This window comes from Lissotriton helveticus, chromosome 8 (assembly GCF_964261635.1).
Source record: "Lissotriton helveticus chromosome 8, aLisHel1.1, whole genome shotgun sequence".
In the NCBI taxonomy this organism is placed as follows: Eukaryota; Metazoa; Chordata; class Amphibia; order Caudata; family Salamandridae; genus Lissotriton; species Lissotriton helveticus.
Genome location: NC_136069.1, coordinates 152,680,660 through 152,703,046, shown reverse-complemented (window position 1 = coordinate 152,703,046; position 22,387 = coordinate 152,680,660). Strand labels below are relative to the sequence as shown.

The 22,387-nt window shown below is 48.9% G+C and overlaps 1 protein-coding gene across 8 annotated transcripts in view; it reads left to right on the top strand.

Annotated features, from left to right (window-relative positions):
* Positions 1-22,387, top strand: part of LOC144772452 (uncharacterized) — a 275,339-nt gene that overhangs the window by 121,877 nt on the left and 131,075 nt on the right. For 6 of the 8 annotated variants that reach the window (XM_078656784.1, XM_078656785.1, XM_078656786.1 and 3 more), the window contains 3 exons: positions 15,256-15,399; positions 18,212-18,355; positions 21,161-21,304. In XM_078656784.1, the coding sequence (XP_078512910.1) occupies positions 15,256-15,399; positions 18,212-18,355; positions 21,161-21,304 (432 nt within the window). The remainder of the gene's footprint in view (positions 1-15,255; positions 15,400-18,211; positions 18,356-21,160; positions 21,305-22,387) is intronic. The other 2 variants (XM_078656789.1, XM_078656788.1) reach the window with 2 other exon arrangements.

Below are 22,387 nucleotides of genomic sequence, written 5' to 3'. Positions count from 1 at the left end.
CTCAGTACTGAGCTGTAGAATATAAACTTCTTAGTTCCTTACATTAGATTAAAAAGGCTCCAAATAGTTAGTCCTATTTTTCTATTCTTAGGAGTTCTAAATGTTAATTGAACACAAAGCAATGAAAAAATGTCAGCTATTGCACTATTCTTAGTCTTTGTTTAATTTTTAGTTAGCTTGGTATGGAATCCTTCAAAAGTCTGTTAAAACGGCTCTTTATGCCTTTTCTCTCTCAGGAAGAAGAATGTCAGCACACAAGACAGTTCACAGAGGAGAAGAAAACAAGCATTCAGGCAAGGATCTTATGGGGTATCCAGGCTGGAGGTCTTTGGGTGCAAATGGAGATTTTCAAACAAGGATGGGAAGACAGAACCACTCTCTCCAAAAGAATGGTGTCATCGATTTTAACTACGGAGCGTTGGGGAGAAAGTGTCAGACAATCAGTAGGCCTCAGGGATTGAATATGGCCTTAATTGGGTCTTGAAACAACAGGGACAAAAGATAGTGGGCTACAGGGGATACTGTATGACAGCATAAATGGTCTATAGAATAAAAGGCCTCAGGGAATGATCAATTGGAACACAGAGGGGTATTGGAAGGAATGACCCCAGAAGATGGCGATTTGAGCAACAGAACAAAATTACAGGTCACAAATATCAAAGTAGGATTGAGAGATCTTAGATAGTTTACAGTCCCTCACCCCCAAAAAGAGCGATATGCCAAGTAGACTTGGTGGGATAGCAGGCATGAAAGCCTCACGAAAGGCAGATTGTGCAGACATTGGCAGTGGGTTCCTATGAACAATCTTCTGGTCCATACCCTTTCCAAGGCACCAAATACAATAGAGTACTCTTGATTCCCTTGATAGGCCAGCACTCATATTAATGACTAACATAAACTGTTGGGCGAAGTTCAATGCAGATGTGCTTAAACAATGTACACCTGCCCAGACTTACCGTAAGAAATGGAAAGGTGCAATAATAAAACCAATTTTTTAAAAAGGCGATGCAGTGGTCCCCAAAAACCACTGGTTAATCAGTTTAATGGATATGGGTGCAAACAGTTATACCAAAATATTGCTACAAGCTTTTACACAATGGTATAAAGAGTTGAATCTGAGTCCATTGGGACAGGGTAACTTTAAGCCTGTGCATTCTACTATCAATCTCTTCATTAGCCTATGCACTGTTTCACAAACATCCTTAGAAACTGGAGGGTTTTTTTCTGCTTGTTGTGGGGATTCCCGGGCTGCCATTGACTTGATGGAATAATGAGATTTTGTGGGTCAAACTAGAAAGCTTGGGCGCTCTATTGGGGATACAGTTGGCTTACAGAGGAAACTGGTGGAATTTGAAAAGTACTGCGAGAAAAATAAGTCAATTATTAATTCAGATAAAACCAAAATGATGGCCTTTGGTGAGAAGGAGCATTGCTTCGTAGGTTCTATAGGGAAGTACAAAATCGAGGAAACCATTTAATATAGGTATTTATGGATGCTCTTTACTAATTCCCTGAGTTGGTCCTCTCAAATAGAGACATTAAAAGCAAAAGCATTATCAACCATTGAAGCTTTATGTAACTTCAAACAAGACTTGGAGGGCCTTCCCTCCAACTGTTTATAGTAGCTTAAAAAACACTAATCCCTCCTAAAATTCTATGCAGAACAGAAGTGCTGAGCTTAGACAAACGTTCAGATTGGCATACAACAGGTAAAAAACAATACTATTTTTAACCAAACATACAATGGCATCTGCTAACTGAGTGGAGGCGGAGCTCCAATCCTGGTCTATGATTATAGTAACATTAAAGTTTTGGAGCAAATTACTAACATCCTCACAACCTAAGAAAGCCAACCTATGTTGAGATGAGATCACCCCAAGTGATCTAAACTGGGCTCAAACAATAAGGAAACATCTGAAGGTGATGGTAGATGTAATGAAGATCAATAATAATAATAAGGCATCTCCACTAGGCCACACTAAGCAAGAATTATTAATGATGGGTGATTCAGAATCAAGAGATAGACATTGTCGATATTTAAGAGGAAAGCCCTCAGTTGGACAACTCTGTGAGACTTGGATGGCCAATCCTACCTCCCCTTTAGACTACATATATGGCCCTTTAGGTTTGAATGGTTTTGCATTACCTATGTGCGATTACCTAATTGATAATCGCAAATTAGGTAATGCAAAACCAAAGGGTACCCGCGGGCCTAAGGCCCCCCTGAAGCACCCCTAAAACAAATGTGCACATGTAAAGCTCGTGCTCCATGGCACTTTGAAAAAAGCTTTTTTTTTTTTTTTTGGGATCAAAAACTTTTATTGCATCTTACAAGTACACTGCAGAATGCCTACAACCCATTGGGCCGGCCGCTAATACCCAGTCATGGTGTTAAAGTTATGTTATACAGTTTTCAGAGCGATATCAAACAAAATTAGTAGCTTGACAGCCGTTACATTCACAGGTCTTGGCATTTCGAGCAGTAGGTCAGAAAGTGATGGGTGGTGATTTCCCAGTTTTATAACCAAACAAACAAACAAACAAAATAACCTCTAGGAACATGAGTGCGGTCAGGTTTAGTGCAATATTGATCATCTGGAAGTATCTCACTGAGGTTTCCCACTACAGATCCTTCGAAGGTGGCAACCCATCCTGCAGGAGGTAAGCCTATTTCTAATCCTGCGGGCCTGTAATGTATAAGTCCCTGCCCTCCTGGCCCTAGTTCTCTGCGGGGTATTGGAGCAGTTGTCTCCCCTTCTGTATCCGCGCCTCTCAATCTCACACACCGCCTACCTAACTATCCCTCCTCCCCCTCTTCATCTGAGTCTTCCGGGTCATCCTCTGGCAAAGGGTCACATATCTCCCCTCTATATGTATTCCACCTGGACCAGATTTTATTCCATTTCCCCGGGCAGGCGCGGCTAGAGTAGACCGCCCTTTCCGTCACCATTGTCTTGTCCATGTTCAGACACCATTGTGATTTGGTCGGTGTTTCTGGAACCCCCCAGCGCTGCGCGACATCTCTCTTCGCCACCCCCAACCCCACCGTGACCCAGAGTCGACCGTGTCGTGTGAGGTCTGTAGGTTCCCATATATTGAGGAGGCACCTCCTCGGGTCTGGTAGTAGTGTCAATTCTAGTGTTTGCGAGATTGTCCGTAATATCTGTTTCCAATATTCTTGAATTCGAGGGCAGTCCCATATGGTGTGGAAGAATGAGCCCTCCTCCCCGCACCCACGAAGGCAGTAAGGGTGTTCTATCCTGTGAATATGATGTAGCATTGTTCTAGTGTAGTAGACCCTATGTACTATCTTCAATTGCACTAGTCGTAGTCTAGATGAGATTCCGACCTCCCTAGGCGATGCCAGTGCCTCATTCCATTCATGTTCGTCCACCTCACCAATGTCCCCCTCCCACTTCGCCTTCAATTTTAGTGTCGGGTCTGGTGAATTATTAAGTAGTTTGCGGTAGACAAGGGATGTTGCACGTTCTACCATGAATTCAGTGAGAAGACGGTCCTCTAGCGGGGAGGATTCCGGCAGGTCGGTGTTGGCAGGCAGTACTGCCAGTAGTGCGTGTCGTATCTGGATGTACCTGTAGAGCTCCCTTTCACTGAGGTCATGCAATTCCCTCAACCTACTGAAGGGTAGTACCCCGCCCTTTTCCCAAAGATCTCCCACTGTGGAGATCCCTATCGTGTCCCAATGTGAAAACCCCTTGCTGTTTCTCAAATGACCGAGGACTCGGGAGTCCCATAGTGGGGTCAGCTTGGTGATCACCCCCTTCCATCCTAGTGCGGCTGTCGCTGTGTGCCAGACCGCAACCGTTAATTTAGTGGGTCCCACTAAGGAGCGAAGTTTGCGGTGATCGTATAACGGAGCCAACATGCTATCAGAGCCCAGTTGTCCCCTGTCCGCCCGGAACGCCGGCTCACCCTGCGAAGCATGTAGCCAGTGGTTAACGGGTTTAAGGTGCACTGCCCAGTAGTATAATTTCAAGTTGGGAAGGGCGATACCCCCATCAAACCAGCCTCTGTGTAATTTAGATTGGGCGATACGGGCAGGGTGGGTCCCCCACAGGAGGTTGGAAACCAATGCCGCCACAGTTTGAAAGAATTTGGGGGCTATCGGGTATGGCGTGTTCTCGAGGACATATAAAAACCTGGGCAGAGCCATCATTTTGTAAAGTGCGGCCCGTCCCAAGAGCGTCAGAGGAAGGTCCGACCAGAACTTAACGTCTCGTCTGAGTCTATCGACGTGGGGTTTCAAATTTTTTTCAACGAATTCTGTAGGGTCCCTGGTGACATGGATGCCCAAGTATTTGAACGATGAACTTGCCACCCGTAGAGGGCAGCTCGGGTCAAGGGCCGGAGGCTGTCCCTTCAGAACAAACAGTTCCGACTTATTCCAGTTCAACGTATATCCCGAGATCCTGCCATGGGCGTCACAAAGTTGTAACAAGGCCGGAATTCCGTCGGCGGGATTAGACAAGTAGACCAGCATGTCGTCCGCGTATAGGGACAGCCGGTCCTCCCACCCCTCCCTCCAGCAGATGCCCTCAAGCAGGGGCGAGGTTCTGATGAGCGTGGCAAGGGGCTCCAGCGAGATCGCAAATAGCAAGGGGGAGAGGGGACAACCTTGTCTTGTACCCCTTCCCAGGGAAAACTTCCGAGAGACATGGCCATTAGCTATCACTCTAGCCTCTGGATCTGTATAAAGCAACCTGACCCATGCAATGAAGCGGGGCCCAAATTCTAGGCGCGACAGCGTCTCAAACAGGTACGCCCATTCCACCAGGTCAAACGCCATCCTGGCATCGAGTGCCAAAATTACTGCCTGGGACGTTATCGAGTCTGCCCTTGCCAGCACGCCATGTAGGCGTCGCAGGTTCAACGCCGTGTTCCTGTGTGGCATAAACCCGGACTGGTCTGGGTGTATGAGAGAAGATAAGTGGGGCAAGAGTCGTGTCGCCAAGAGTTTGGCTAGTATCTTCACTTCCACGTTGAGCAGTGAGATAGGGCGATAAGAGGAGCATTCCTCAGGTGATTTGCCCGGTTTGGGGATGGTCACTATAGTTGCTATCCTTTGATCAGGCGGGAGTGTACCCTTCTCCTGACATTCCTTGAACATGCCTAGCAGATGTAAACTAAGGGCCTCCGGCATTGCTTGATACCACTCTACTGGTATCCCGTTGGGCCCCATGGCCTTACCCGGGTTCAGGGCCTGAATAGCTAAGTGTATTTCCTCAGCGGTGATATCCGCCTCCAGTTCTCCTGATGCTTCCGGGGACAGTGTTTGGACTGCGATCGGCGCTAGTGCGTCTCTGGCCATGTCCGAGGTGACCACCCGGACAGGGGTGTAAACCTGTTCAAAGTGGTCTGCAAGGAGATCCACAATGCGCTCTGGATTGGTGTGCAGCGTGCCATCTGCGTCCCTCAGACGCGGAACCCCCCTAGAATTCCCTTCTCGTTTATCGAGCCACGCCAGCAGTTTCTCAGCCTTATCACCCACCTCGTAGACCCTATTCTGGGTGTCTTGCAGCTGACCCTTGACATACATACGGAGATGGTCGCTATAGATCTGCTGGTGTAATGTCAGTGCGTGTAAGGTGGAGGGCGTGGGGGATTGTTCATGCTTCTCCGCTAGGTCCTGCAAGGTCAGGTCTATACTGTCCAATTCTCGGGAGCGTTCCCGCCTGTATCCTGTGATGGCGTTTATGGCTTCCCCCCTCAGAACTGTCTTATAAGCCTCCCACAGTATCTCGGAGGAGTGCACCGAGTGTACATTTTCAGTAAAATACTGCGATGTCACCTTTTTGAGCACCTTGTGGACCTGGGGTACCTTGAGATAAGCGGCCTGTATGGGGAATAGTCGCCTACGTGACCTTGTCTGTGAGGAGAGTGTGAGTGTAAGAGGAGAGTGATCCGAGATCCCTCGAGGATGGACCGTCATGTCCTCCGCGAGTCGGAGACCGTCCCCCAGGGTTAAGAAAAGGTCGATTCTCGACAGACTCCCATGTACTGAGGAGTGGAAGGTGTATCGGTTAGTGTTAGGGTAGAGGTGCCTCCAAATATCAGCTAGGCCCATGGCAGTTAAGAATCGTTGGAGGCGGGGGATCCCCCCCGCGGGGGCCTGTGTGGGGAATCTATCGAGTTGTGTGTCAAGGACTGCGTTGAAATCCCCTCCAAGGACAATCTCACCCTCCGGGAGAGCCAGAATAAACTCACCCAATTTGGGGAGGTGTACTGAGTGCAATGCTGGGGGAATGTATACCGAAACCAGGGTGAGAAGCTTTCCCTCCCACTGTCCCTGCAGGGCTGCGAAGCACCCTTGATCGTCAGTTTTTGTGAGCATGGGGATAAACCATGTATTCTTCTGCATCAGGATTCCGGTGCCTCTGGAGCCGGACGTAAAGTCCGAGTGAACTACCATCTTGTACCCTCGTCTATCTAGGGCTTTGACCGCCCCCCCTGTCAGATGTGTCTCCTGCAGTAGTATTATCATGGGTCTCTGTCTCCTGATCGCGGTAAGGACCAAACCTCGTTTAACCTTGTCCCCCAGCCCTCTCACGTTCCAGGACATGACACGCAAGGCCGGGCATTGCGCTTCAGCATCCCCCCCTCCCCTCACGGGACTGGAAATATCTGCCATTGGGTATTCAGGGGCTGGTAGTGTAGTGCAGGAGAAATGATACCCGGGTACCGGGCGTGCCTCTGCCCACCAGGAATCAGGAGGGCCCCACGAGGGACACCCCCCCCATCCGGGGTTGACCCACCGTCAAAGGCTCTGCTGGGAGTTGCATCTCCCTATTCATTACTCTCGTCTCGCTTGAACACATATGGAAACCTAGGTATTTTCCCTGACCGTGCATGTACGTTCCTAACATTAACAAAACCCCCCCCTCCCAACTGCCCCCTCCCTGCATCCCTGCCTAACGGACTTCCAACTGCCCGCCTCCCCAACTGAGCAGAGCGCTTTACCCATCCCACAACCAGAGTACTTGCGTGTAAGGGGGGAGAGTGTCTCCCTGAGCAGGCGGCATCCCTGCGTGCTTCTGGGGTAGTGTCGCCAGAGTCCAAAAACAGCTACTAAGTGATCTGACGACGATCAGCAGTCGTCAGTGAAGCCATTGACCGAATGGGAGTCATTCTTCTTCGCCATTCCCAGCAATTCCATGCGAGTGCGATCCTTCTGCCCCACCTCGGCCAGATGATTGTGAGCCTGTCCCGTTGTGTCCTCCGCGGTCATTATGGTGCCTGGATGGCTTGCGCTGTCGGTCCACAGTGTGCCATCCCTCCAACCAGTCCCGGGCAGCGTCCGGGGTGTCAAAGAACCACACCTTCTTGTCTGCTACAACCCGCAACCGGGCCGGAAACTGCATCGAGTATTGTAGTTCTTTTTCCCGCAATGTTTTCTTGACCTCCAGGAATGTCCTCCTCCTCCTGGCGACCTCCGCCGTGTAATCCGGGAAAAACGCTATCCTCGAGTTCTGGATCTGGATGGCTGGTGCCACTCGTGCGGCCTGTAGGATGGTATCGCGGTCTCTAAAATTGAACAGTCTTGCCAGTATTGGCCGAGGTGGCCCTCCAGTCTTAGGCTTCCCCCCCGGCACCCTGTGGGCCCGTTCTACCGAGAAAAAGTTCGATAGGCCCTTAGGTTGGAGCTTGGTCCTAATCAACTCCTCCACGTAGAGATCCATGGCCCCCGTGTTTTCCGATTCCGGCACTCCCAAAATTCGGACGTTGTTGCGTCTGGAGCGCCCTTCCTGGTCATCCAACTTGTCACGAAGCAGTTTGTTGTCCGTCTGCAGTCGTTCCATCGCCGTCTGCAGTTCCGATACATCCTCGACCAGGGATTTGGTGACTACCTCCATTTGCTTGACCTTTTCCGACATTTTGTGGAGGTCTGCTCGGATTAGCGTGACCTCAGTAGCTGTAGCACCCACCGTCGCCTGCACCTGCGCCAACGCCGCCAGAACATCCTCAATAGTGGCCTTCTTGGCGCCCTCCATCTCCGTCGTTTTCCCCCCCGTTTTGCGCTGGTCTTGGGGTGGGGAGTGCTTGTCATAAGCAAATTTGTCCAACCTGGCCTGGGCGGCAGTTTGTCTGGGGCCTCTCTGGGACATGTCGGACACCCTCTGAGATGTAAGGTCCGTCGTGAGGGCCGATGGACACCCTGTGCGTGCACGCGACGGTAGTTCTTGACCACAGCCGTCACAGCAGGGGATGCGGGGCGCCGTGTCTCCGAATGGCAACAGACGTAGTGGTTTCCCCCTTGCCGGCCAGTCCGTGTTATACCCCTTGCTCCTGGTCAGCAGGGTGCGGGTCAAGCCAGGTTCGTGGGTGCGGCCCCGCTGCCGTTAATGTGTGGCCTCCCTCCAGGCGTGTGTAAGTCAGTGTCCGCTCGCACCTACTCAATTCCGCCAGGCAAGTAGGGGGGAGGGGGAAGAAATTCTCGCCCCCGATGCCCACCTCTCCCAGGTCGAAGTTCAGGGGTCGCGGAGCCCCCTCCAGGCAACCGGGGCCCCAGACCGACCACCGCCAAGCAGGGGGGGTCGCCACTGTTGGGATGCGACGCGCGTCCGGCGCCTAAGATGGCGGCACCCCCTTCGTGGTGCACGGCGTTCGTGGAGGCCTCAGGTGGTGTCCACGGCCCCCCGTTACCGCTGCCGGGGGTCGCGGTGTTCCGCTCACGTCACCAGGGTCCCGGGGAGAAGAAGGATGGCTGGCGCTCGACCTCTCCGGCCAGCCGGCACTTCCGGCTAGATGTGACCGCCGGGAGTCGGCTTCCGGTCGGACTCAGGGGCTACTGCGGCTCCGGTGCTCACTGGCAGTTGACAGGCCTCATCGGTTCTCGGGCTGCAGTGATGGCTCAGGGGTCGCAGACGTGCCGAATCAGCCCCAAACCAACACCGCTGGGTGCTGCATGGACTCCGGTTCTCCTCCGCCCCGTCTGGCACTGGTAGGTACCGGATAACTATGTCGGATTTTTACGGGAAGCCTTCACCGCTCCGGAGCCTCCCTAAGCTGCAGCCGCCATCGATGGCTGCTAGCCACGCCCCCGAAAAAAGCATTTTTATTGCATTTTTTTAAATTGCATAGAGTTACCATCGACTTTATAGCATTTTCTAAATGCACAATTCGCATTTAGAAAATGCTTGGTACATGTGCTTAGAGAATCGCAAATTGTGATTCCCTGTAAGTAGTTGCAATTTTCGGTAATCCTAAAAGGTAGAGACTTACCTAAAATGCACTGACAACTTGACACCCCCGCGCCGCACGGCCACCAGCTGCTGCGTGTGCCCCTTTGCCTGCCCTCTGCCTCGCTGCCTGCCTCGCTGCCGGCTGACCCTGCTGTCGTTTGTTTTGTTGTTTTGTTCTCCATTTGTGCTTGTTTTGTTAATAGTTTTTGCCCGTGTTAGCGTTTTTTGACTGCCATTTGTGCCTGTATTTTGTCGTATTAGCGTTCTCCTTTCTGTTTCTGTTTCCCGCCTTCCTCGCCGCCCCCCCGTCTTCCCTCCCCGCTCCCCGCTTCCCGTCACCACCGCTGACCCCGCCCCTTTTTCCCTTCTGTTCCCTCCCCGCTCCCGCCTCCCAGCTGCTCCGCCCACCCGCGCACTTGGCCTTATATGGCGACCGTGCGACACAGGTGAGTGTGACCCACTTGTGGGACACCCCCGCGCCGCACGGCCACCAGCTGCTGCGTGTGCCCCTTTGCCTGCCCTCTGCCTCGCTGCCTGCCTCGCTGCCGGCTGACCCTGCTGTCGTTTGTTTTGTTGTTTTGTTCTCCATTTGTGCTTGTTTTGTTAATAGTTTTTGCCCGTGTTAGCGTTTTTTGACTGCCATTTGTGCCTGTATTTTGTCGTATTAGCGTTCTCCTTTCTGTTTCTGTTTCCCGCCTTCCTCGCCGCCCCCCGTCTTCCCTCCCCGCTCCCCGCTTCCCGCCACCACCGCTGACCCCGCCCCTTTTGTCCTTCTGTTCCCTCCCCGCTCCCGCCTCCCAGCTGCTCCGCCCACCCGCGCACTTGGCCTTATATGGCGACCGTGCGACACAGGTGAGTGTGACCCACTTGTGGGACACCCCCGCGCCGCACCGCCACCAGCTGCTGCGTGTGCCCCTTTGCCTGCCCTCTGCCTCGCTGCCTGCCTCGCTGCCGGCTGACCCTGCTGTCGTTTGTTTTGTTGTTTTGTTCTCCATTTGTGCTTGTTTTGTTAATAGTTTTTGCCCGTGTTAGCGTTTTTTGACTGCCATTTGTGCCTGTATTTTGTCGTATTAGCGTTCTCCTTTCTGTTTCTGTTTCCCGCCTTCCTCGCCGCCCCCCGTCTTCCCTCCCCGCTCCCCGCTTCCCGCCACCACCGCTGACCCCGCCCCTTTTTTCCTTCTGTTCCCTCCCCGCTCCCGCCTCCCAGCTGCTCCGCCCACCCGCGCACTTCGCCTTATATGGCGACCGTGCGAACGCGCAGCGTTGACGCGCAGCGGGCGCGCCGATTGTGCGCCGAAGGCGCGCCAAAGGTAAGCCCGTCTGCGCCCGTCCACGCCTGGACCGCGCCCAGTGCCAGGACCCCTGGCCCACGAAGACTCCGACCCCGACCGACCCGCCTGACGTACACCGCCGCCACCCTCATCGCACTCAACACCGGCCGACTCCCAGATTGCCACCAAGCCTCACCACGACGCACCCACGGACCTTTCAGCTGCCACGCCTGCAAATTCTCCTGCACCCGGACCTGCCTCACACCAGCACCCGCCAAGTCGAACACCAGCAGCACCCACCTCAAGTGCATCCTGCTCAACACCCGCTCCGTCCACAGACACGCCATCGAACTCTGGAACCTCCTAGACACCACAGCCCCTGACGTCGCCTTCCTCACGGAGACCTGGATGAATGCCTCCTCAGCTCCCGACATCGCCATCGCTATCCCAGAAGGCTACAAGATCGTCCGGAGGGACCGCAACGCCAACCAGATGGGAGGAGGCATCGCCATCATCCACAGGGACACCATCCGGCTCACGACCAGCACCGACAACACCCTGACCACCGCCGAACACCTGCATTTCCAGATCCACACCGACCCGAAGACCACCCTCAGAGGCACCCTGATCTACCGACCCCCGGGACCACGCACACAATTCAGCGAGGACATCGCCGACTTCATCAGCCCGCACGCCCTCCCCTCCGCCGACTACATCCTCCTGGGGGACCTCAACTTCCACCTGGAGAACAACAACGACCGCAACACCAGCTCCCTGCTCGACAACCTCGCCAATCTTGGACTCAAGCAGCTGGTGTCCACCCCCACCCACCTCGCCGGACACACACTCGACGCAGTCTTCTCCTCCAGCCCAGACATCGACTTCAGCCACGCCACAGAGCTTCAATGGACGGACCACAGCTGCGTCCACTTCACCTTCAAGAGAACGACGACCCACCACCACCAGCAACAGACCGCCCGCAGAAGCTGGAACAAGATCACTGCAGACCAGCTCGCCACCTCCCTGAGCCAGCACCCTCCTGCCAGCTCAGCGAACCCCAGCCAGGCTGCCGACAACCTCACGAAGTGGATCAGCATCTGCGCGGACGAGCTCGCCCCGCTAAGGACCCCGCCCAGCAGACCCGGTAGCAAGAAAGCCCCGTGGTTCACCGACGAACTCAAGAGCTCCAAGAAGAACTGCCGAGCCCTCGAGAAAGTCTGGAGAAGGGAACCCACACCGGACAACAGGACCACCTTCAAGCTGGCCACCCGGAAGCACCACCAGCTGATCCGCGCCGCCAAGAAAACTGCATTCAAGGACCGGTTGGACAACAACGCACACAACTGCAAGGAACTCTTCAACATCGTGAAAGAGCTATCCAGCCCCAGCGCAGGAAACAACGACATCACCCCATCGCAAGACCTCTGCAACTCCCTCGCTTCATACTTCCACAACAAGATCGCAGACATACACAACAGCTTCAACAACCAACCAACGCACACCAGGACCGAACAACCACCCCCCACCACCACCCTCCACGCCTGGACCCCGATCAGCACCGAAGACACCATCCAAACGATGAACTCCATCCACTCCGGATCACCGACTGACCCCTGCCCTCACTACGTCTTCAACAAGGCCGACGCTGTCATCGCACCACACCTGCGAGACATCATCAACACATCCTTCGACACCGCCACCTTCCCTGAGAGCTGGAAGCACGCCGAACTCAGCGCTCTACTCAAGAAACCCACAGCGGACCCCACCGAACTCAAGAATTACCGCCCCATCTCGCTCCTCCCATTTCCAGCCAAAGTCATCGAGAAGACCGTCAACAAGCAGATGGCCGCCTTCCTCGAGGCGAATGGATCCCTCGACCCCTCACAGACCGGCTTCCGAGCCAATCACAGCACCGAGACCGCCCTCATCGCCGCCACCGATGACATCCGAGCCCTGATGGACAACGGAGAAACAGCGGCCCTCATCCTCCTGGACCTCTCCGCGGCATTCGACACTGTCTGCCACCGCACCCTAGTACAGCGCCTCAGCAACGTCGGAATCCAGGACAAGGCGCTGGAATGGATCATCTCCTTCCTCGACGGAAGAACACAGAGAGTCCGCCTCCCACCGTACAAGTCAGAGGCATCCGAAGTCATCTGCGGCGTCCCTCAAGGATCCTCTCTGAGTCCCACCCTCTTCAACGTCTACATGAGCCCCCTCGCGGCCATCGCACGCCAACACAACCTCAGCATAATCTCCTACGCCGACGACACCCAGCTGATCCTCTCCCTGACCAACGACCCAGCCGCCGCCAGAGCCGACCTGCACGAAGGGATGAAAGAGGTAGCCGAATGGATGACGACCAGCCGCCTGAAACTGAACTCCGACAAGACGGAGGTCCTCATCCTGGGCTCTTCACCCTCCGCCTGGGACGACTCCTGGTGGCCTCCCGCCCTGGGCACCGCACCCAAACCAACAGACCATGCACGCAACCTGGGCTTCATCCTGGACTCCTCCCTCTCCATGACCAGGCAAGTCAACAACGTCTCCTCGGCGTGCTTCAACATCCTACGCATGCTACGGAAGATCTTCTGGTGGATCCCCACCGAGACCAGGAAGACCGTCACCCAGGCCCTCGTCACTAGCCGACTGGACTACGGCAACGCCCTCTACGCCGGTACCACCGCCAAGCTCCAGAAGAGACTCCAGCGGATCCAGAACGCCTCTGCCAGACTCATCCTCGACATCCCACGAACCAGCCACATCTCCAGACACCTGAGAGACCTCCACTGGCTCCCCGTCAACAAAAGAATCACCTTCCGCCTCCTCACCCACGCACACAAAGCCCTACACGACCAAGGCCCGAGCTACCTCAACAGCCGAATCAACTTCTACGCTCCCAAACGCCACCTCCGATCAGCCAACCACGCCCTCGCCGCCGTCCCCCGCATCCGAAGAGCGACTACAGGAGGAAGGTCCTTCTCCTACCTGGCCGCCAAGACCTGGAACTCCCTCCCGACCGACCTGCGCCTGACCCAAGACCACCTCTCCTTCAGGAAGAAGCTGAAGACCTGGCTGTTCGAGCAGTAGCGGCACCCCCCCTCCCCCAGCGCCTTGAGACCCTACGGGTATGTAGTGCGCTCTATAAATGTCATTGATTGATTGATTGATTGATTGATTGACAAAGCCTTTCATACATCTTCAAAGGATATTTGTATTCACAAACGGTCTAATTATAGCGATGCGAACCCTTTGCGAACACAAACTAGGTTGATACATGAAGAATTAAATTCGGGGCCAATTTGAGAAACCAGTTTCACTCTCAGATTTAATGCACTCCCATTGTGACCTTGGTACAGTCCCAATGTCTTTGATTAAAACATCTGGGTCTCATATCAAATAAAAGAAATATGTTATAAGTATGTGTTTCTAATCTGACGTATTGATATATGTGGCTTTTAATTGCAGGTGACTCGTCCTACACTCTAAACTACATTTCACGAAAGTTCTAATTTTTGCAGGTGTTAACAAAAAAACCTTGTTTTACACTATAACTTCTATGCCAAATTCACTTGCACATACAAAATTCCATTAGTCCTTGGGAGTTTATCATTGCAAAGTGGGCCTTTTGCACACCAAAACTGGCAAGAGAGCCTGGATTTACTAACCTTTACACAACGCAGCAAGGCACCTTGCTGCACTGCCTTGCATGAAAAAGAAAAAGCAGAAAGGTGCCATATCTACTAATATATGGTGCACGTCTAGTCTCTCCCAGTGCTGGTGCATTTCTTCCTAGCGCCAGCACAAAATACCTTGCACAATGGTGCAAGAGTGCTTGTTTTATAGGCAGGATTGTTATTGTGCATACCATGTTACCTTCCTGCATAAAAACAATATATATTCCTGTTTCTATGAGTGATGCAGAACACAGTGCACATATAAAGAGGAAGTAACGAACAGAATATAAGATATTTTTCTTTGTTAAACCAGCCTCACAGAGGCACTCAATCCAGGTTTACTGTTTTTAGTAAAGCTGGATGTGCATCAAAATACATGGTTGATACATGAACACCCATGCTCCACCAATGCAACGCCTACCTGTTGCAGTGTAACGCAGCACAGCCTGTTGGGGGTCTAAGAGCCTCCTTTGTGATGTCATCAGGGGAAAAGGGTTTGTAATGTCACTTGTGCTAGCACAGTCAATTTCGTGTATTGACATCCATGGATATAAGACTGGAAATGTGTGCTTACAAATATAATTAAAGGCAAAAATGGCCGATGTGCCATGCCAAGGGATTTCTTACAACAGTTTTTCCCTGGATCATAGCAATCTAAGGATTGCTTTTCTATGCCTGTTTATGGAAGGCTGAAATATCGAAAATGTCTTTGTAAATCAGTCCCTAAGTGAAAACACTATATATAAGCTGTAAAGTTTCCTTAACAAATTACACATCAATGAGCAATTTCTAACACAATTGTTTTGTTGCACATTTTTCTGTCCTGTGTATAAAGTTTATAAAAACAGATGAAAGACGTTCAATTTTCGGCTTTAGTGGATGCTAATAAATCAGCTTCCTGGTGTCACTCCACTTGCAATCATTATCCTATGCAATTGGTGTCTTTTGTATCCTTCTTCTTGCGACCACATGAGAACGCCATGTTTATAACATCAGGAGTTTTGGTGTAAAGTTACATTAATGCTAACCTACAGCAGGTATCACTATCGGCTGTGGATGTGCTTCTAATGATGCTGACACATGCTATGTTTTCTCTGCACTTAATAGATAAACGACAATGTGGCCTTAGACCTAAAGAGCGGACAGATTGTGGCCATGGCGGTATCTCGGAAAAGGAGTGCCTCTCCAAAGGTTGCTGCTTCGACTCAAGCATCCCCGAAGTGATCTGGTGCTACCACTCCAAGGCTCACGGTAATTACTTAATATCAATACCCTTACTCAGGAGATATGACCACGGCTTCTTAGACTTTTGTTACAACACATTAACAAATATTGCAGATATTGTGACGGTACCCACAAGTATCAACCTACTTTGCCTTCTTTAAGGAAATTGTTGACCCCCACAAATTATACATCTACATTTCACTAACTTCTTACATACTTGATATGAGCCTTCTCCTTAGGTGTCTGAATGGATCTGAAAAATGCTTTCAATAAGTGGTCACCAATGCCAAATGATACTGTCTGCAGCATCCTCCGGGCACCATATTGAACATGAGCAGCATTATAACATGAGGCTCAAGAGCCAGTGACATCAGTTGCTGTCTGTTTGCACCCTCATTGACATGGGATTTAAAGCTTACAGTTTTAGCCTGTCCTTCATGTTTGTAAAGGTATTCTACTTTGTTCAGGGTGTATTCTTCAGGATTTTCAAGTTCTAGACCTTGTGAATCATGCCCTAAATCAATGTCTAACCGGGGCTATCAGAGAGATTGCATGGCTCTCTTTAATCGGATCACATTCAACACTCCTCCTTTCACAAAATGTTCATGAGATCAAAGGAACACTCATTGTCGTCTTCAAAACTGATTCCGTAAATGAGTTTTTCGCCACCTGGCTCTCAGCTCAGCAAGCTGGTTTCCAGATTTATATGTTAGCAATATTCACAGCTGAATTATCTGCTAAACGTAGCGGCATAATGCAAAATGATGAGGCTCCCACCTGTAGAATGCGGTGGTGTGCCCTGACACCCCTACATCTCACAGATATTAACATGACTCAGGCAAAATGGGGGGGATCTTAAAAGGGGCAGGGACTGACCCAAACCAGGCCCCATTTTAACCCTAGGACTCAATTACTTTTTCAGAGCTGTCATGGTTGTGGGTGACATTCTTTCCAGCTTTTCCTCTTCATCAAAAATGTTTAGCCCAACAGTGTAGCCACTAACAAAGGCAACCTAAGCACTGACTCTTACAATTCCAGTGTTTAAGATGACTGAATAATTGCTGCGGCTAGACTTGCCTTGAAGACTTCAAGCATGATATGTTTGTTAGCCAGATATACTCACACATTAGGAGGAAATAATAGTCTTTATTACCATGAATCTTCCTAAACCATACATGAAAAGATTTAAAGAGTTAATGCAGGATGTAATGGCTCTTTCAGAGCAGGGCATGAAGACTAATCTGAATGTGGTTGGTTCTTTAGCTAGGTTTTTGGACTTCTTTCTGGTTCTGCGAAGGCATGTGTGGATGAGGACTACCTGGCCCCTGTCTAATGGACATGACTGAGACTTAGGCTATGAAGTAATGGGTTATTGGGTTCTCATTTGGGTAAGCCAAGGACTGACCAGTCCATTAGGAGACAGAATGGAATGTACTACATACTTTGCTCACTACATCCTCTGTGGATCTACAAACTACATTAGGTTTTCTGCTAACATCATCATTTGTTCAGGGAGATCTTCAGAAGTTCTAGGTCCACATTACAAATTTCATTCTGATATCCATGGCTTGGGTCAGGAGACTGTGGTGCCCTGACCTGCTATAAACCAGTTCTGAAACCCCTCACCTCCTTCCAGCAATAGAGATTATTTTGTCCCAGAGACTGATTGCTCTACTCAGACCTTCAGTTGCCAAGGCTTATTTTCTGAAAATTGCAGCTCTCTCATCATATGAACTTCCTTTATAGGTATTTGATATTTTGTTGGCAGCTAGATACCCTTCTATGAGAGTGGATGACTCTAGCAGATAGTCATTTTTTAATCTATGTATTATTCTCAGTCCTCAGATCAGATTCTACCAGACCTTTAGATCTACGACTTATGGTTTTTTAGCAATAGAGGGTCTAAATATCAATGCCATTAAATCATACTTAGAGGCAAACTCTATTTGCATTCTTTATCCTGATCAAGCTTCTTTCCTCAGCAAACTTTTATGACTTTTTAATTAGCTATGAAGACAATTCATAGGGAAGAGGCATTAAAAAGCAATCTATCTACAATTGGTCTTCCCTTATGGTTGATCAACTAAAAGCATGCAAGCAAAATGCCTCTGAAATGTTTCAGAGTGTGCTATGTTAGTACATTCTGAGACAGCACCGACTTTGTCAAGAGCTATGACATTACAAAAGATATGCGAGGCAGCTACTTTGTCCCTTGAGTAATCTATAACCAAACAATATTGGTTTAATTTGACTTAGGGAGAGCAGGGAACTTCGAAGGACAGTTCTCCAATTCTTTACATGTTACTGCAGTATTTATATCCTCAATTCTCATGTGTGGATGTTCAGTAGGAGATTTAGTGATTTATCTTCAAAAATGTTCTTTCTGATAAATGTTTCATCTCTGTCTACCACTACCTGCGCTTGCACTACTGCCTATTTGGGCTACCTTTCAATCTCATTTATAGCTATATTTCCATCGTTGCCATCTCAGCTTCGATGGGAGCATGACAATTGGATAGAGCTGATGTCACTGGTGTCCGTGCATTCTAGTACAATGGCGTTGAACTCCCTTTGTTTGTGATGCTACATTCGATGTCATTTGGCTACAACTGGAGCCAGCTCAGCCATTGAAAATATGTGTCTGGTCCAGTCTGGTTGCAGACATTAGGTTCATGTAAGCAATGTCCTGGATCTGAATCATCCATGAGAAAAGTTGTTATAGAAGATAAGTTCAGTGTCTATGTTGATCGTGGAATGCTAGAGTTTGGTGAATCATATAGCCCCATAACCATTCTCCTAATGATGCTGACACATGCTATGTTTTCTCTGCACTAAATAGATAAACAACAATGTGGCCTTAGACCTAAAGAGAGGACAGAATGTGGCTATCTGGGTATCCCAGAAAAGGACTGCCTCTCCAAAGGCTGCTGCTTCGACTCAAGCATCCCCGAAGTGATCTGGTGCTACCACTCCAAGGCTCACGGTAATTACTAAATGTCAATACCCTTACTCAGATCATATGACCACTGCTTCTTAGACTTTTGTTACAACCCATTAACAAATGCAGATATTGTGACGGTACCCAAGAGTATCAACCTACCTTGCCTTTCTTAAGAAATCTGTGGATCCATACAATTTCTAGATCTAGATTTTGCCAACTTCGTACATGCATGATATGAGCCTTGTCCTAAGGTGTCTGAATGGATCTTCAAAATGCTTTCAATAAGTGGTCACCAATGCCAAATGATACTGTCTGCAGCATTCTACGGGCACCATATTGAACATGAGCCCCATTATAACATGAGGCTCAAGAGCCAGTGACATCAGTTCCTGTCTGTTTTTACCCTCATTGACACAGGATTTAAAGCTGACAGTTTTAGCATGTTCTTCATGTTTGTCAAGGTATTCTACTTTGTTCAGGATGTATTACTCAGGATTTTCAAGTTCTAGACCTTGTGAATCATGCCCTAAATCAATGTCTAACCTGGGGTACCTGAGAGATTGCATGTATTTTTATGGATATCACATACATCCCTCTTCCTTTCACAAAAAGCTCCTGAGAAAGAAGGAACACTCATTGTTGTCTTCAAAACTGATTACGCTAATGAGTTTTTCTCCACTTGGCTCTCAGCTCAGCAAGCTGATTTCCAGAGTTGTATGTTAGCAATATTCACCGCTGAATTATCTGCTACACCTAGCGGCATTATGACAAATGATGAGGCTCCCACCTGTAGAATGTGGTGGTGTGCCCTGACACCCCTACATCTCACAGATATTAACATGTCTCAGGCCAAATGGAGGGGTCTTAAAAGGTCCAGGGACTGACCCAAACCAGGCCCCATTTTAACCCAAGGGCTCAATTACTTTTTCAGAGCTGTCATTGTTGTGGATGACATTCTTTCCAGCTTTTCCTCTTCATCAAAAACGTTTAGCCCAACAGTGTAGCCACTAACAAAGGCAATCTAAGCACTGACTCTTACAGTTCCAGTGTTTAAGATGACTGAATAATTGCTGCGGCTAGACTTGCCTTGAAGACTTCAAGCATGATATGTTTGTTAGCCAGATATACTCACACATTAGGAGGAAATAATAGTCTTTATTACCATGAATCTTCCTAAACCATACACGAAAAGATTCAAGGAGTTAATGCAGGATGTAATGGCTCTTTCAGAGCAGGGCATGAAGACTAATCTGAATGTGGTTGGTTCTTTAGCTAGGTTTTTGGACTTCTTTCTGGTTCTGCGAAGGCGTGTATGGATGAGGACTACCTGGCCCCTGCCTAATGGACATGACTGAGACTTAGGCTATGAAGTAGTGAGTTATTGGGTTCTCATTTGGGTAAGCCAAAGACTGCCCAGTCCATTAGGAGACAGAATGGAATGTACTACATACTCTGCTCACTACATCCTCTGTGGATGTACAAACTACATTATGGTTTCTGCTAACATCATCATTTGTTCAGGGAGCTCTTCATAAGTTCTTGGTCCACATTACTAATTTCATTCTGATATCCATGGCTTGGGTCAGGAGACTGTGGTGCCCTGACCTGCAACAAACCAGTTCTGAAACCCCTCACCTCCTTCCAGCAATAGAGATTCTTTTGTCCCGGAGACTGATTGCTCTACTCAGACCTTCAGTTGCCAAGGCTTATTTCCTGGAAATTGCAGCTCTCTCATCATATGAACTTCCTTTATAGGTAAGGGATCTTTTGTTGGCAGCTAGATACCCTTCTATGAGAGTGGATGACTCTAGCAGATAGTCATTTTTTAATCTATGTATTATTCTCAGTCCTTAGATCAGATTCTGCCAGACCTTTGGATCTACGACTTATGGTTCTTTAGCAATAGAGGGTCTGAATATAAATGCCATTAAATCATACTTAGAGGCAAACTCTATTTGCATTCTTTATCCTGATCAAGCTTCTTTCCTCAGCAAACTTTTATGACTTTTTAATTAGTTATGAAGACAATTCATAGGGAAGAGGCATTAAAAAGCAATCTATCTACAATTGGCTTTCCCTTATGGTTAATCAACTAAAACATGCTAGCAAAATGCCTCTGAAACGTTTCAGAGTGTGCTATGTTAGTACACTCTGAAACAGCACCGACTTTGTCAAGAGCTATGACATTACAAAAGATATGCGAGGCAGCTAATTTGTCCCTTGAGTAATCTATAACCAAACAATATTGGTTTGATTTGACTTAGGGAGAGCAGGGAACTTCGAAGGACAGTTCTCCAATTCTTTACATGTTACTGCAGTATTTATATCCTCAATTCTCATGTGTGGATGTTCAGTAGGAGAATTAGTGATTTATCTTCAATAATGTTCTTTCTGATAGATGTTTTATCTCTGTCTACCACTACCTGCGCTCGCACTACCGCCTATTTGGGCTACCTTTCAATCTTATTTATAGCTATATTTCCATCGTTGCCATCTCAGCTTCGATGGGAGCATGACAATTGGATGGAGCTGATGTCACTGGTGTCCGTGCATTCTAGTATAATGGCGTTGAACTCACTTTGTTTGTGATGCTACATTCAATGTCATTTGGCCACAACTGGATCCAGCTCAGCCATTGAAAATATGTGTCTGGTCCAGTCTGGTTGCAGACATTAGGTTCATGTAAGCAATGTCCTGGATCTGAATCATCCATGAGAAAAATTGTTATAGAAGATAAGTTCAGTGTCTATGTTGATCGTGGAATGCTAGAGTTTGGTGAATCATATAGCCCCATAACCATTCTCCTAATGATGCTGACACATGCTATGTTTTCTCTGCACTAAATAGATAAACAACAATGTGGCCTTAGACCTAAAGAGCGGACAGAATGTGGCCATCTGGGTATCCCAGAAAAGGACTGCCTCTCCAAAGGCTGCTGCTTCGACTCAAGCATCCCCGAAGTGATCTGGTGCTACCACTCCAAGGCTCACCGTAATTACTTAATGTCAATACCCTTACTCAGGTCATATGACCACTGCTTCTTAGCCTTTTGTTACAACACATTAACAAATGCAGATATTGTGACTATACCCAAGAGTATCAACCTACCTTGCCTTTCTTATGAAAATTTTGGATCCATACAAATTATAGATCTAGATTTTGCCAATTCTTATATGCATGATATGAGCCTTTTCCTAAGGTGTCTGAATGGATCTTCAAAATGCTTTCAATAAGTGGTCACCAATGCCAAATGATACTGTCTGCAGCATTCTACGGGCACCATATTGAACATGAGCCCCATTATAACATGAGGCTCAAGAGCCAGTGACATCAGTTCCTGTCTGTTTTCACCCTCATTGACACAGGATTTAAAGCTAACAGTTTTAGCCTGTTCTTCATGTTTGTCAAGGTATTCTACTTTGTTCAGGATGTATTACTCAGGATTTTCAAGTTCTAGACCTTGTGAATCATTCCCTAAATCAATGTCTAACCTGGGGTGCCTGAGAGATTGCATGCATTTTAATGGATACCAAATACATCCCTCTTCCTTTCACAAAAAGCTCCTGAGAAAGAAGGAACACTCATTGTTGTCTTCAAAACTGATTACGCAAATGAGTTATTCTCCACCTGGCTCTCAGCTCAGCAAGCTGATTGCCAGAGTTATATGTTAGTAATATTCGCCACTGAATTATCTGCTACACCTAGTGCATAATGCAAAAATATGAGGCTCCCACCTGTAGAATGTGGTGGTGTGCCCTGACACCCCTATATCTCACAGATATTAACATGACTCGGGCCAAATGGGGGGGTCTTAAAAGGTCCAGGAACTGACCCAAACCAAGCCCCATTTTGACCCAAGGACTCAATTACTTTTTCAGAGCTGTCATGGTTGTGGGTGACATTCTTTCCAGCTTTTCCTCTTCATCAAAAACGTTTTGCCCAACATTGCAGCCATTAACAAAGGCAATCTAAGCACTGACTCTTACAGTTCCAGTGTTTAAGATGACTGAATAATTGCTGCGGCTAGACTTGCCTTGAAGACTTCAAGCATGATATGTTTGTTAGCCAGATATA